The sequence below is a fragment of the Gopherus flavomarginatus genome, chromosome 20 (genome assembly GCF_025201925.1).
Source record: "Gopherus flavomarginatus isolate rGopFla2 chromosome 20, rGopFla2.mat.asm, whole genome shotgun sequence".
NCBI lineage: Eukaryota > Metazoa > Chordata > Testudines > Testudinidae > Gopherus > Gopherus flavomarginatus.
This window is the reverse complement of record NC_066636.1, coordinates 25,200,357-25,216,422: the sequence shown is the minus strand read 5'-3', so window position 1 is coordinate 25,216,422 and position 16,066 is coordinate 25,200,357. Positions and strand designations below refer to the sequence as shown.

The following is a 16,066-nucleotide window of genomic DNA, read 5'->3' as shown; positions in this document are numbered from 1 at the left end:
CCACTTGTTCTGCTGCTGAGCTAGTCTCTCTGTTCCTCTCCGCTCTTTTACCAGCTGCACAGCAGGAGGAGTTGTCTGAACTGAGCTATCTCCCACTGGAGCCACAAACATAGTGGAATCTTCATGTTAGTTCTTGGTTAAATGCTTGGCAGGGAAAGTCTCATAGGGGACTGGGGGGAGAGACAGAACCGATGCATGAGGAGCGCTCATGCAGGGTGCTTTGCTAATGCATCATCTGGCTATGACAGACTTTGCCCTAGCCTAGCACCCTGTCATCACTCAGAAGGATAAAGGAAAAGCTCAGCTTCACCTGGAGTTGGTGAGAGCTGAGACTTGGGTGAGGGAGGGGGTGACATTGAGTCATCTTCGTGTCCTGATTCCAATTTAAGGAGCTTGGGCTGGGAGCATTAATCTGTCTCCAACAGTGCTGCTCAACCAGCAGCTTATCACATTGCAGTGACACAATAAGCATCCAGGATTGAGCACAGGAAAGCCTGACACCACTGTTCCGGCCATCAGCGTCCAGCTGAGGGCAAGCAGGAGCTGGATCTGAGTGAGTAACCTGTTCCCTGTACCCAGCGAGGTCCGGGAGAGAATCCCTATTTCCAGCCTGACCCCCTGCCCTCAGCCTCCTGGGTAGCAACACAGCCAACTCCCTTTGCAGCTTGAGAGGGACCAGAGTTCTGCCCTGGACATTATGCACTGAGCTACCAAGCCCTGTGCTATCAGTCTGGCAACCTGGAGGCTGGGTGGGGAATGGCTGCATTTGGGCCACGCATTCCTTCTAGCTCCTCTCTCTTGTTCTCCAAGAGGATGGATGATAATCTGTGGCCATGAGGCAGGTGCAACTGTTGCCCAGGTACTGAATTCCTGGACCTGTGTCTGGCTCGGCATGCTTGCCCTCTGTGCCCCATACAGCCAGCTCCCAGGATGGTGGCAATCCCCTTGGCATATCAGGGCAGTCTATCCACTCCACTTCCTGCTGTGTGTCTTCAGAAGATGTCTGAATGGGAAATGTTAGTGGAACTAGCAGCACTGAGGGTCCCTTGTGTCCTGTATCCTGATTTGAGCTGGCCAGGAGGTTCAAAGCCACTGGAATTTCCCTGTCTGTCTGTCTTTGTCATGCCAGGGATTCCTCCCAGGCCAGCTTGGGACTGGGACATCCCTACAAATAGCACCTCGCCATGCCCTACATGGATTCATAGACTCCAAGGCCAGAAGGAACCAATGCGATCATCTAGTCAAACCTCCTGTATAGCACAGGGCAGAGTAATGCCCTCATAATTCCTAGAGCAGATATTTTTAAAAAACACCCAATCTTGATTTAAAAATTCAGTGACAGAGAATCTATTGTGACTCAGTAAACTGTTGCAATGGTTAATTACCCTCACGGACAAACATTTACGCCTCGTTTCCAGTCTGAATTTGTCTAGCTTCTACTTCCAGCCATTAGATTGTGTTAGACCTTTCTCAGCAAGACTGAAGAACCCATAATTAAACATTTGTTCCCCATGTAGATACAGACTGTAATCAAGTTGCCTCTTAACTTTCTCTTTCTTAGGCTTAAAGAGCTCATTCCATTTAGCCTATCACTATGCCATGTTTTCTAATCCTTATTCTTATGCTCTTCTCTGGCCTGGTCTACACTACGTGTTTAAACCGATTTTAGCAGTGTTAAACCGATTTAACGCTGTACCCATCCACACTATGAGGCCCTTTATATCAATATAAAGGGCTCTTTAAATCGGTTTCTGTACTCCTCCCCGCTGAGAGCAGTAGCGCTAAAATCGGTATTACCATATCGGATTAGGGTTACTGTGGCCGCAAATCAATGGTATTGGCCTCCGGGTGGTATCCCACAGTGCATCACTATGACCACTCAGGACAGCACTCTGAACTTGGATGCAGTGGCCAGGTAAACAGGAAAAACCCCGCGAAATTTTGATTTTCATTTCCTGTTTGCCCAGCGTGGAGCTCTGATCAGCACGGGTGGCGATGCAGTCCCAAATCCAAAAAGAGCTCCAGCATGGACCGTACAGGAGATACTGGATCTGATCGCTGTATGGGGAAACAAATCTGTTCTATCAAAGCTCCGTTACAGAAGACGAAATGCCAAAGTGTTTGAAAAAAATCTCCAGGCTACACAGTGCTGCGTGACAAGCATAACGGGAAGCCAGAGACTCAAATGGACGCTCCTGGAGGGAGGGAGGGGGTACTGAGGACTCCAGCTATCCCACAGTCCCTAGCAGTCTCCGAAAAGTATTTGCATTCTTGGCTGAGCTCCCAATGCCTGTAGGGTCAAACACATTGTCCAGTGTGGTTCAGGGAATAGCTCGTCAATTTAACCCCCCCCCCCCCCTCCGGTGAAAGAAAAGGGAAAGAAATCATTTGTTGACTTCTTTCAATGTCACCCTATGTCTACTGAATGCTGCTGGTAGATGCGATGCTGCAGCAGTGAAGAGCAGTATCCGCTCCTCTCCCCTGCCCGGTGGCAGATGGTGCAGTAGGACTGGTAACCGTCCTTGTTATCAACCCATGAGTGCTCCTGGCTGGCTTCAGGTGAGGCTGGCTGGGGGTGCCTGGGTGAAAATAGGAATGATTCTCAGTCATTCCCAGTAGATGGTACAGACCGGCTGGTAACCATCCTCATCATAGCAACTGGGGGCTGAGCTCCATCAGCCCCCCTCCCTTTCCTGTGTAAAGAAAAGATTCTGTCCTGCCTGGACTATCATAGCAGCGGGATGCTGGGCTCCTCTTCCCCGCACAGCTTAATGTCCTGCCTGGACTGTCATAGCACCGGGAGGCTGCCTTCCCCTCATTTTATCTCACTAACAAGTCACTGTTTGTTATTCCTGCATTCTTTATAACTTCATTACACAAATGGAGGGGACACTGTCACGGTAGCCCAGGAAGGTTGGGGGAGGAGGGAAGCAACAGGTGGGGTTGTTGCAGAGGCAACCCCTGTGAATGGCATGTAGCTCATCATTTCTGCGGGATCTGACACGGAGCAGCTGTGCTCTCTGATACACTGGTTCTCTAGCACACTTGCCCCATATTCTAGGCAGGACTGACTCTATTTTTAGAAACCATAAAGGAGGGATTGACTTGGGGAGCCATTCCCAGTTTTGCCTTTGCACCCCCAGCCAATCTCAGCCAGGGGCCCCCATGATAGCAGCAGACAGCACAGAAGGACAGATAACCGTCATCTCATTGCCAATTTACACCAGTAGCAGACAGTACAGAACCACTAGTAACTGTCTCTGCTATCATGCAAAAGCAAATGAATGCTGCTGTGTAGCGCTGGAGTATCGCCTCTGTCCGCAGCATCCAGTACACATACGGTGACTATTAAAAAAAAAAAAAGCTGAACGGGCTCCATGGTTGCTGTGCTATGGCGTCTGCCAGGGCAATCCAGCGGAAAAGGGCGCGAAATGATTGTCTGTCGTTGCTTTCCCGGAAAGGAATGACTGACGACATTTACCCAGAACCACCCGCGACAATGATTTTTGCCCCACCAGTCACTGGGCTCTCAACCCAGAATTCTAAGGGGCGGGGGAGACTGCGGGAACTATGGGATAGCTATGGAATAGCTACCCACAGTGCAATGCTCCGGAAATCGACGCTAGCCTCGGACCATGGATGCACGCCGCCGAATTAATGTGCTTAGTGTGGCCGCATGCACTCGACTTTATACAATCTGTTTTATAAAACTGGTTTATGTAAAATCGGAACAATCCCGTAGTGCAGACGTACCCTCTGAGCCCTCTCCTATTTATCAACATCCTTCTTGAATCGTGGGCACTAGAACTGGACACAGATTCCATTCAGCAGTCACACCAGTGCCAAAAAGAGGTAAAATAATCTCTCTATTCCTACCCAAGAGTCCTCTGTTTATGTATCCCAGGCATGCATTAGGTCTTTTGGCCATGGTATCACATTAGGCTTTCAACTTCAACTAATTATCCCCCAGAACCTCCATGTTTTTTCAGAGTCACTGCTTAAGAGTTCTCCATCCTGTAAGTATAGCCTAAGTTTACATTTAGCCATATTAAAACACATATTGTTTGCACCCAGTTTACCAAGCAATCCAGATGGCTCTGAATCAGTGTCCTGTCCTCTTCATTATTTACCATGCCCACAATTTTTGTGTCCTGTGAAAACTCTGATGATTTTGTGTTTTCTTTCAGGTCATTGATAAAAATGTTAAATAGTGTAGGGCCAAGAACCAATCCCTGCAGGACCCCACTGTAAACACATCCACTTGATGATGATTCTTCGTTTACAATTACATTTTGAGACCGATCAGGTTTTTTATCCATTTAATGTGTGCCATGTAAATTTTATATCATTCTAGTTCAGGGGTCGGCAACCTTCCAGAAGTGTGTGCCGAGTCTTCGTTTATTCACTCTCATTTAAGGATTTGCATGCCAGTAATACATTTTCATGTTTTTAGGTCTTTTTCTTTAAGTCTATAATATATAACTAAACTATTGTTGTATGTAAAGTAAATAAGGTTTTTAAAATGTTTAAGAAGCTTCATTTAAAATTAAATTAAAATGCAGAGCCCCCTGGACCGGTGGCCAGCACCCAGGCAGTGTGAGTGCCACTGAAAATCAGCTCGTGTGCCACCTTACCCAGTAAGAACTTAGCCAGTACTCCAGGACTTATTGAAAATCAGCATTAATGGTCTAGTGAGCGCCTCAGCCAGCTCTTTTAAAACTCTGATGTGAGTTATCTGGACTTGCTGATTTAAAAGTATCTAACTTTAGAAGCTTCTGCTTAAAATCCTCCAGACATACTATTGCAATGCAAAGTATGTTATCACCATATGATGAGACTAACATCTGGTTTTCTGCCAAACACAGAACAGAAATATTTATTGAACATTTCTGCCTTTTCTGCATTATTAATAACACTTCCATTTCAGTCTAATAATGGATCAATATCATTGTCAGGATTCTTTTTGTTCTTTATATATTTTGTTAAAAATTCTTATTGTCCTTAACTCTGCTGGCTATACATTTCTCCTTGTGTCCTTTTGTTTCCCTTATCAATTTTCTACAATACCATACTTCTGATTTATATTAGTTACTATCAATTTTGCCTCTCTTCCATTTGTTATATATATACACACACATTTATACGTGCTTTCACTTTCCCTGTAAACCAGGCTGGTTTTTTACCCAGCACTGCCTTCTTCCTCAATTGTTGGATTTTGGCTTCTTGGGCATCTATTATATGCTGTTCTTAAATGATTCCTAATTATCAATCACATTTTCTGACTAACTTCTCTCTTCCAGCTGACTTGGCTTGAAACTGTTTTTAGCGTTGTGAAATCTGCCCTTTTAAAGCACAAAGCATATATATTATAGGTGTGGACTTTATTCTGCTTGCACAGTATAAATGTGACCAAGTCATGATCACTTGTACCTAAGTATCAGAGGGGTAGCCGTGTTAGTCTGAATCTGTAAAAGCAGCAAAGAGTGCATCCGACGAAGTGGGTATTCACCCACGAAAGCTCATGCTCCAATACGTCTGTTAGTCTATAAGGTGCCACAGGACTCTTCGTTGCTTTTACTTGTACCTAAGCTACTGTTAATTAATTTGTTCCTCTATTTGTTAGGACAAGGTCTACTAAAGAATTCCTCCATGTTGACTGCAACACTTTTTGAGATAGGAAATTATTAATAAATAATTATTGATAAAATTTATACCTTTCAAGCTTGTTTTAATACTGCCAGCATGAGATCTCCAGCATCTTTCACTCAAATTGAAGTCCTCCATGATCATTTTTTTTCTACACATCCTAAGTAGGTGCCTAAGGAGATGGCCACCCTGGAATTTGGTGATCTGTAGCTACTACTCAATTTTGTGCTTTATCTGTTAGGACACTGAGCCGTAAACATTCAAGATAATTTTCTTCTGAGTTATCAGTGAATCAGAAACAGGCAATGCAATTTTTGCCATAGAGTGCCATTCTCTCTCTCTTTTTGCCCACTTGATCCTTCCTAAATAGGTTACAGCCATTGATTTTTAACATTCCAGTCACACAAATGCAAATTATAAATGACCAATTCCAATTATTTCATTTGTTACCCAGGCTTCTAGCACTGATGAATAGGCAATTTAAGAATTTCTTCTCCCCATGTCCTTAGGTTCCTTGATTAACGTTGTTCTTAACATCTCAATTTTGTGCCGAATACTCATATCTTCCCTCTTTTACCCTCCCCTTTTACTATTAGTTTAAACCCCGCTTGAGGTGTCCGCCCAACCTGTCCTTTAGGAGATTAGTCCCCCTTCTGCCAAGGCAAAGGCCATCCAAACTATACATCCACCTCTCCCCAGTGAAGGGGGACCAATGTTTGACAAAACTCCTCCACTCCATGCTACTTACCTAGCCTGCAATTCACTTCCAGAATCTTCTGCTTTGTGTTTTCCTTTGCTCGTGAGACAGGAACGATCTCAGAGAAAATTGCTTGGATGTTGTTGTTCCTTTTCAGCACGGATGACCTGTTCCACTTTCTGAGGTCTGTCTCTGCACCTTGCACAGCACTGACTGCTGCTGTCCTTGCTGCCTTTGCTCCCGCCTCTCTGCTCACCTCTTCTCTCCAACTCACACCTATGGGATCTGCAGTGAAGTTTGCTTTCAGGGCCCCAGTGAAACAGCTGCAGTGCTGCATCTCTGCTGTCTTTCCTGGGGACAAGGACTGCCAGGCATTGGGAGGCTGCATAAACCAATGCAGAACAGAACCAGAGGACCCAGGATAAGAAGTAAGAGCAACTGGCCACCTCACCATGCCCAGCTCAATGAGATGTTCTAGGTCCTGCTTGGATCTGATGGGGTCCTCCCACATATTGAGGGGACCCCTTTAATGACAGACCTGTCTGTATAGTCATCTTCTGTGTGTGATGTTCCTCAGTGAGCACAGAGCATGGCCCACAGCGGGCTGCGTAGGCTGGTCAGTCCATGAGAGAGTGCAGTTCTCTGTCCCAACCTTCCTCCAGCTCAGTGAAACCTATTATACCCACCACCCTGTTCTGATTGGGTGAAGCAGCTTGCTGACACGGTTCTTTCCAACTCAGGAGCAAACGGGATGTGGTCTATGCTCCAGAGAAAGGCTGAGCGTGCAGCCATTAGAACCCACATCAGAGAGAAGTACCAGCCTCCCAAGGTAAGGGGGAGCCAATTCAACAGGCCTGGGGAAGAGGAGACTTAGCTCCTCAGGGAAGCTTAGGATTAGAGTCTCATAACTTTGCCTCTTGGGTTGCACCCATTGGTCAGGTCCTAGCCCCATGTGCTGCTGGGCAGACCCTGCTCCAGCTCTGGGGCTGTTCACTTGCCCATGGGGTGTAGATAATTGCAAAATACCCTATTTAATTTAGGAAGAGGGAAAAACCTGTTTATACGGTAAGGCTGTGATACTTCCTTAGGATCAAGTGACCTGTGATCCTGGATGGACAGTTGTGTTGGGGCAGGACCCAGCTCATGGTACCAGCTGGGTGGCTCCACGCATGACTCCTCATACTAACATCTTTCTCCTTTTCGTTTCCTCTTCAGAACAAGGTGGATAAGAAGCAGCTGGAGGTCATTGGGGGGAAGGTGAAAATGCTGCAGGACCATGTGGCTGTGGTGAGGCCTCAGGGCACCCCTGAATTTGACTCCTGCATCTCTAGCCTCAGTGCTATGGATCTCAGCTCCCTGAAAAAAACAGCAGAGAGCACAATGCAGTCCGTGCGGCTGGGGTTGCGCTGTCCTATCATATGAACAAACCAGCAGCGGGGGCACAGTAGACCAGTTTCTCTGCTCAGTCCAGACTCTGCTGTGCTCCCTGCCCTGTGTAAGAATTGCTGTTCTCGCCCTCCTGGGGGAACTATAGGTTAGTGGAGTTCAGTTGGGAGTTGGGCTGCTCCTCTGATGCAACATCTGCTTCTGTTCCATGAACCATCTCTCCCTGGGGGTGTGGGAATCCATCCTCCACTTTAGCCACAGTATCTTTTTGGAATGAGAAGTGTGGAAGTGGGATCACCCTGGAAGTTGCAGAGTGACCTTTACTCTCTTATGCCTCACCTCCCAACCACGCCATCTCCTGGTAAAGCCCTGAACCTCTCACTGCTTTGGCTTCTCTGAAAGAAGGATTCATGAGCTTATGCCAAGCATGGTGAATTATAAGATACAGCACTTGTGTTTGGACACACCTGTGAGCTGGGATTCTTGGCAGGGGGGTATTCAGGTCACTTGCATGTGGGCCTGAACATTTTGTAGCTCCTCTGTAATTGTGTAAGATTTCAGAGACAGCAGGCCTGGGGGTTGTGGTGGATTTCACGATGGACGGCAACTCATGGTAATTAATGAATCTGAGTCCAATGCCCTGGGATGCTCACATAGAATGGCTTGTCGGGAACCACCCATCCTGTGACAGCCAGGAAAGGGCAAAAGGCTTAGGGCCAGTCCTGCCCTCAGTCTGTCAGCCAGAGCGTTTATTCTGATGCCATGTTCCTTGCTCTCCGGCGGGTGTAAGTTTCTCTGGATCGGGAGTTGCTGCTCCTGCACTCTGAATTAAACACACTTGCATCCTCTTTACAAATCAAGTGTCGTTTCCTGGCTCCCTCTTCAAACTTGCTCAGCCTACGGCAGGAAGGGGCCTAGCAGCCCTGGCCCAGGCGCCACCAAGCCCTGCGGTGGGGGAGTCCTTCACAGGCCCCCTCTCGTAAGGGTGGCTCTGAGCTGGCCAGGCACTGACTAGGCCTGGGTTTGATGTGCAGGAGACGTAATGAGGCCCGGTGCCTGCAGCTGCCCCCGCCCTGCTCAGCGCTGGCCGCGCTAGGCTTGGGGGCAGGCAAGGCCTCATTCGCTGAAAGGGAAGGAAGACAAAATGGCACCTGCTGCCTGACCTCCTCTTCTGTTGTGTGTGTCACCCTGGAAACTACAGCTCCCAGCATGCATTGCGGACAAGGACCCAGAGACATTCCAGTCACGCAGCGGGAGTTCAAGGGCTGGAGAAACTCCACATCCCAGCATGCAGCGCGGCGGTTCTAGCCCTATGCATGTGCACACGCCGCTGCCACGCGTGATCATGCCTCATAGACCCTAGGACTGGAAGGGACCTCGAGAGGTCATCGAGTCCAGTCCCCTGCCCTCATGGCAGGACCAAATACTGTCTAGACCATCCCTGATAGACATTTATCAAACCTACTCTTAAATATCTCCAGAGATGGAGATTCCACAACTTCCCTAGGCAATTTATTCCAGTGTTTAACTACCCTGACAGTTAGGAACTTTTTCCTAATGTCCAACCTAAATCTCCCTTGCTGCAGTTTAAGCCCATTGCTTCTTGTTCTATCATTGGAGGCTAAGGTGAACAAGTTTTCTCCCTCCTCCTGATGACACCCTTTTAGATACCTGAAAACTGCTATCATGTCCCCTCTCAGTCTTCTCTTTTCCAAACTAAACAAACCCAATTCCTTCAGCCTTCCTTCATAGGTCATGTTCTCAAGACCTTTAATCATTCTTGTTGCTCTTCTCTGGACCCTCTCCAATTTCTCCACATCTTTCTTGAAATGCGGTGCCCAGAACTGGACACAATACTCCAGTTGAGGCCTAACCAGCGCAGAGTAAAGCGGAAGAATGACTTCTCGTGTCTTGTTTACAACACACCTGTTAATGCATCCCAGAATCACGTTTGCTTTTTTTGCAACAGTATCACACTGTTGACTCATATTAAGCTTGTGGTCCACTATGACCCCTAGATCTCTTTCTGCCATACTCCTTCCTAGACAGTCTCTTCCCATTCTGTATGTGTGAAACTGATTGTTCCTTCCTAAGTGGAGCACTTTGCATTTGTCTTTATTGAACTTCATCCTGTTTACCTCAGACCATTTCTCCAATTTGTCAAGGCCTCAGCTGCGGAGTTCCCGCCCCCAACGTGGGCAGCGCCGATGACGTAGGCGGGGCGGTAGCCAATAAGCGTCGGTCAGGCGGGGGGAGCGGACGCGGCGCAGTCAGTCGCTGAGGCTGGGGTCGCGCGGCTGGAGCCTGGCATGGCCCAGAACGGGGCGAACCCCTTCCAGGTGCGCGGCGCGGTGCAGCGCGGGGACCCCGGGGCCGGCCCTGCACCGGAGCTGGGGTGCTGCCCGGCCCCTCCGCGTTCCCCCGGCAGCGCTTCCCGTCCCAATCCACGTCATCGGGCACCGCGGCGGGGCCTGGGGGCAGCTTCCTGACTCCGCGCGGCTCTGCAAACGGACCCGGGGGGGCTGCTCCCCCGGATCCTCGGCGCTGTACGCGCAGGAGAACGGCTCGGGCGGAGCCGGCCCGGCTCAGCAAACAAACCTGGGCGGTGGGGTCTGGCAGGACGGCTGCTCCCCCGGATCCTCGGCGCTGTACGCGCAGGAGAACGGCTCGGGCAGTTTTCCAGGGAGGGAGGCGAGCTCTTCCCGTAGACTGAGCGGGGGGAAGGGAACAAGATGGTCCCTGGTGCCCCTTGGGGCTTGGCCGCTGCCTTTGCCTCATGTCCTGCTTCCTGTTGCTCTCCGGTCCTTAGCTGCTTCCCTGTCGCCCCTGTACTGCCATTGCCCTCCACAAGCCAGGGCTGTGCTCCAGCATCCGCGCCTCACGCTGGGTGCCCAGAGCCATGTAGGAGCACTGGAGTTGGGTGTTGGCCTTCCAGGGCTGATGCATTGTCTGCCTGGCTGCCAGCAAAGCCCTTGGGAGCTGGTGGAGGCTTTCTGGGAATTCTGCTTCTGAGACCTGCTGGGAAGTCAGTCTGTTGCTGGGTGCTGTTTTCTCTCTCTGTGTGTCTCTGTAAAATACTAGATGAGAGAATTGTACACATCATTCAGCCCTTCTAACTCCCAAACAGGTCCCTTAGTGGGGTCCAGGGAGAACTGCTCTATTGCGGGGTTTGCGCCATTCTGCATGGTGATGCTATCGGACCAGTGCTGCCCATGTTGGCCTGAGCAGTTCTGACTGTGTCCCAGTTCCTGAGCTTCCCCTTGGATTGAGTCAATTTATGAGCTGTGCTGGCTGCCAGGGCCCGGTGAGAGAGTGCCCTCTGCATGGGCTAGGGGGGGATGTTGTCCTGAGCATTGGGAGTGGGAGCTGGTGGGTTGCTGCAGGGCCTGGGGTATAGCAGGTGAATGGAAGCACTGTTTGATATCGGTGACTGCAGGTTCATGCTCCATTTCAGGATCCTGCTGTGATGCAGCACCAGCCCAGCACGGAGTATGCGACTCTGGATGTGTACAACCCCTTCGATAACAGAGGGGTAAGGAAGCTTCTGTGCGCTGAGAGTAGTGCATTGGGGAGGAGCCTGCACTGGCCTCAGGGTTCTAGTCCTCTGCATTGGTCTGGCTGTCTGTGGAAATGCTCACTTTCTCCTGGGTTACATCCCAGACACTAGTCTGTGGCCTGTCCCTTTCAGCTGGGGCTTCTTTGGCAACTGGCCAGCTCATGTGGGTTTCTTGGGGACAGGGGGCTCCCTGGGCTCTTGTTTTGGTGGGAGGATAGTGTTGGGTTTCTCACACTTGCTGTGAGCTGAGCCCTCCTGCTCCCTACAGCCTCTCGTGCTGGGCTGGCTTGCTACATGTGCATGGAGAGGCATCTTGTGTGTGGGTTAACAGCTGATAGCGCAGCAGCTGTGATGCCCAGCTGTCAGGCTGGCAGACCTGGTGCCAGCTCATGCCAAGGCCCCTAGCTCTCCTGTGAACACTGACAGATGCACAGCTGGAAACCAGTCTGGCTTGCCTGGGTGTTAAGTTTTGTTAAAATCTTAAATTTACAAGATTGTGTTTGTGTTTAGACTTTATGGAATACTTCTAAGTTGCTGTATGTATTAATCTCACTTAGAACATCTGTACCCCATGTTATGAGGTGGTATTAAGTATTTGCATTCTCATCCTCTGTAATTGTGTAAGTCATCAAACAGGAAAGGAGCATTAATGAATGTAAAATGGTGGCTTCCTACAGAAGGTGTTAGGTCCTTCCCTCCAAGAAGGCCCACTGAAATGTAAGAGAACAAATACTTTAATTGCATTCCACACATGAAGAGGAGGCTTGCATGGGAACTCATCCCATCACCCCGAACTCTTGGGGGAAGCACATAAAAATTCCTAACAAGAAACTCTCTCACTGTGCTGCTTGGACTTTGAGAGGGCAAGATTTCTAAGTATAAGCAAGGAATTCCCAGATACTTAGCCTGGGTTGACCCTAAAGAACACACTACTTGCATATTACAGTAGCTTCTACCATCTCTTGGAACCTAAGACCCTAACTCGTTTGTGTGTATGTTTACCTGCTTTAACCCTGTAAATAACTCTCATTTCTAACTAATCTTTAGTTAGTTATAGGACTGGCTACAAGTGTTTTTAGTGTGAGATCTAAAGTGCAATTGAGCTGGGATAAGTGACTGGTCCTTCGGGGCTGGGAGTAACCTGAATATTGTTGTGATTTTTGGTGTAAGGGACCATCTGTCAGAAAGGCAAGCTTGCCTAGGTGGCAAGATAGAGGGAGTGGAGTGCCCAAAGGGACTGTCTATGACTCCATGATCAAGCTCTTACAGTGCCTGGGGAGTTGACACTTGGCTGGTGAAATCTAAGTGTAGACCTGACACCCAGTTTGGGTTCAGTGCCCTGCTTCTTAACAATTTGCCATGAGGTTGGTGCTCATTGCCCACTCCAGGAAGCTTAACACCGGCTCTGGACGTTTGAATGTCAGCAGCTCCCATCCTACACACTCTGGGCCTGTTCTGTCTCTTTCCCTTCTCCTTGCCTGTTGCCTCCTAGATATAAGCAGAAGACTGTGAGCAGTGTCCATGTCTAATTATTCTCTTATGTCTCCAATAGCCACCCCCTCCCTACCAGCCCCAGCCAGGGGCTCAGCCGACTCCACCGGTCACCAAAGTTCCCCAGCCACCAGCCTCTGCCATGCAGCCCCCCAAGAAGCCCAGCCCCCCAGAGTCCAAAAACTACGGCTCCTATGGAACTCAGGTGATGGGGGCAGGGCAGGGAAGCCAGCATGCTGGCAGTAGGGTTGGTTGACTCCTGTGCTCTCAGTTGGGGCTGGTGGAATTGAGTCACAGTTTGGAGAGGGGTTGGGAGCAGCTGGTTCTGGGGCCCGGTAGCTGAGTTGTCGCCCCTTCTCTCTCTGTTAGGAATCGACAGCAGCAGCCGCCACAGCTGAGCTGCTGAAGCGTCAGGAGGAGCTGAACCGGAAGGCAGAGGAGCTGGACAGGCGGGAGCGGGAGCTGCAGAACGCAGCTTTGGGCAATGCTGCAAGTAAGTGCTAGAGCCAGGGGAAGGTCAGCAGCCCAGACGCCCTGGCCCAGTGCAGCGCGCGTGCACACACGCATGTAGCCTTCCCCTCCTCCTGGGAACTGCTCTGGTTGCACTCTGGCTTCATCCTTTCTGCTTTGCTTCACAGTCAGACAAAACAACTGGCCTCCGTTGCCCTCCTTCTGCCCCATGAAGCCCTGCTTCTACCAGGACATCGCTGTGGAGATCCCCATGGAGTTCCAGAAAACAGTCTCCTCCATGTACTACCTCTGGATGGGTGAGCATCTGGAGAAGGGCACCAAGGTGCAGATCCCCAAGTATGTGGGGGGTAGAGGAGAGGGTTTGGAGGGGTGTGAATATCCCTGTACATTGTTGGGGGTCAGGGGGGAAGGCCCAGACTTTGCAATGTTCAGGGGGATGGGGCCTGGGACTGAATACCCTGCATATGGGAGTTGGCTGGGAGGTGCACTCCCTTGCCCCCTCGAGCAGCAGGATTCCTGACTCCCAGTGCTGGGACCAAAGGGGGTGGATCTTGCTGTTGGGGAGGGGGTGGGTGGGTGTGTGTGTCCGTGTGTGAGAGACACATGGAGGGTTAGGGCTCTGCTGCCCCAGGGGTTTCCTAACCTGCTGTTTCTCTTAGCCAGCACCGTGACCCTCTTCCTGAACTTCTTGGCCTCCCTGGCCTGGTTCAGCGTGGAGGTCGCAACTGGTTCGCACTTTGGTCTCTCTATCCTCTGGGTTCTCCTCTTCACACCCTGCTCCTTCCTGTGTTGGTACAGGCCAATGTACAAAGCCTTCCGGTACGTCCCTGCTGGGAGTTCTGGGGCTGGCAAATCAATAGAGCCTCTGATTCTTGAGCAGCTCCATTCATTTACCAGGGCACCAGAGATGTCCTGTAGCTGCAGTGGGTCTGCCTGGCTGTCACCACTGGTGACACCTCAGATCTTCCGTGACTTCTGGGCTGTGGACCTTGCAGCCAAACTCCTACGGGAGAAAGGGATAATGATCGGAGAGTACCAGATCTCCATGCTTCCCTAGTAGCACTGGCCCCTGCCCGGGAGGGGTGGGGCCCTGTATCATGTCTGCCTTAGGGAATTAGGGAGGAGCCTTTCCACCCACCCCACAAGAGAGTGAAGTGCCCAAGTTTGTGGGTGACTGAATTGTGTGCTTCCTGGGGGGTAAAGGAACAGGCCTGGCTGTGCCTCCTGGACCTGGCTGTTGCTTCTCAGGCCTGTGTTCACTGGCCCTGCTGGAGGGGGGAGGGAGTCTCCTCTGGGAGCAGGGATGCTCTAACTAATCCAGCCTCTCTCTCTCTCTCTCTCTCCCCCTGCCTCTCAGGAGCGACAGCTCGTTCAACTTCTTTGCGTTCTTTTTCATCTTCTTCGTCCAGGATATTCTGTATGTGCTGCAGGCCATCGGCATCCCAGGCTCGGGATTCAGGTAGGGGCCACCCTAGGCTCGGGAGCTGGCTCTCCTTTCTCTGGCCTGGCCCTGTGTTGCTTATGCAGAGACCCAGCTGTGCCAGCTAGTCCATCCCAGCAGGACTTGGTGCTGGGCAAGGTTGCTGGGTGCTCCTGTCATGATGGGGATGGGGCTGGGAGTCTGTGTGCATGGGCAGCCCTCTCTCTCTCTCACTGCAGTGGCTGGATAGCAAGTCTGACTGTGCTGAGGAAAAATCAGGCTGCTGCTGTGATCATGATCCTGGTGGCTGTGTTCTTCACGGTGGTGGCCGTGTCGGGGATCATCATGCTGAAGAGGGTGAGTACTGAGTGGGGCCTTGGCCCTTCTGGCAGGATCCCAGCCAGTGCTTTCCTGTCCCTGTGGTGCAGAGAACTTGCTTTGAGCACATGCTGGAGCCCTGTGGGTCCTGCTGGGCTCTGCAGGGCCTGGCTGAGCCTGCCCAGATTCTGGGGTATCGCACTCTAACTAGGGTGCCCCCTCTCCTCTGCTGTGGCCTGCTCAGTCTATAGTAGTGCTGGGGTCCCAGTTTGGGTGCTGGGCCCAAGTACAGTGCCCCTTGACTGTGGGTTTCTCTTCTAGATCCACTCCCTGTACCGCCGGACAGGTGCCAGCTTCCAGAAGGCACAGGAAGAGTTTGCCGCAGGCGTCTTCTCAAACCAGGCAGTGCGCACAGCAGCAGTCAATGCTGCGACGGGGGCAGCGGGCAGTGCCTTCCGGGCGCAGTAGGGGCAGGCCAAGCCCAAGGCCCCATCACTCTCACATGGGCTATTTTTAAAGAAAAGGAAACCAAGTTGCACTTTCATTGGGTCCCTTTGTGTCTGCCTCGGCCAATCACAGGCTGCCTCATCCCAGCTTGGAAGCAGGGATGCCCAGATACTCTGCTGCTCTAACCACCTCCCTCATGGGTGGAGGCTGCTCGTGTTTGTGCCACCCCTGTGGACAGAGGCTGTGGGGAAAGATGGGGTTCCCCTTGCGCTCAGGAAGGGGCTTTTGCCATTTCAGTTCCCACATGTCCAACACCAACTGCTTGGGTGGGGTGGGAATTGTGCATGTTGCATTTCCTGGTTCTTCCTGGCCCCTGTTGCACTGTGGGCCTGAGATCCCCAGACCCCTCCCAGCCCATGGAATTGCTTCTTGCTTAACCCAGAGAGCCTGCTGCTCCTGTGCAGAGGGGGAGACTTGTATCCTAATCTCAGCCTCCCCTCTGTCCATTCAGGGAGTAAGGCCGTGAGGGTGGAGCTGGCTCTGGGCTAGGCATAGGTGAAGGTTTCTCACTGTACTGCCTTTGGAGTGGGACCTCATTATCTGTCAAAGATGCTCTTCCTGCAGCGGCTGTGAC

At 50.8% G+C, this 16,066-nt stretch overlaps 1 protein-coding gene across 2 annotated transcripts; it reads left to right on the top strand.

Moving 5' to 3' along the window:
• The first annotated feature begins 10,022 nt into the window (after positions 1-10,022).
• Positions 10,023-15,557, top strand: SCAMP3 (secretory carrier membrane protein 3). 2 transcript variants are annotated; one of them, XM_050930102.1, is made up of 9 exons: positions 10,031-10,068; positions 11,184-11,261; positions 12,838-12,981; positions 13,146-13,269; positions 13,415-13,543; positions 13,907-14,066; positions 14,605-14,706; positions 14,907-15,024; positions 15,307-15,557. In XM_050930102.1, exons 1-9 carry the CDS (start codon positions 10,039-10,041, stop codon positions 15,451-15,453), a joined length of 1,032 nt encoding a protein of 343 aa, XP_050786059.1. In that variant the 5' UTR covers positions 10,031-10,038; the 3' UTR covers positions 15,454-15,557. The 2 variants fall into 2 exon arrangements, with proteins under 2 accessions (XP_050786058.1, XP_050786059.1); XM_050930101.1 differs by having other exon boundaries at positions 10,023-10,068; positions 13,415-13,569; positions 13,911-14,066; positions 14,605-15,024.
• The last annotated feature ends 509 nt before the right edge of the window (positions 15,558-16,066 follow it).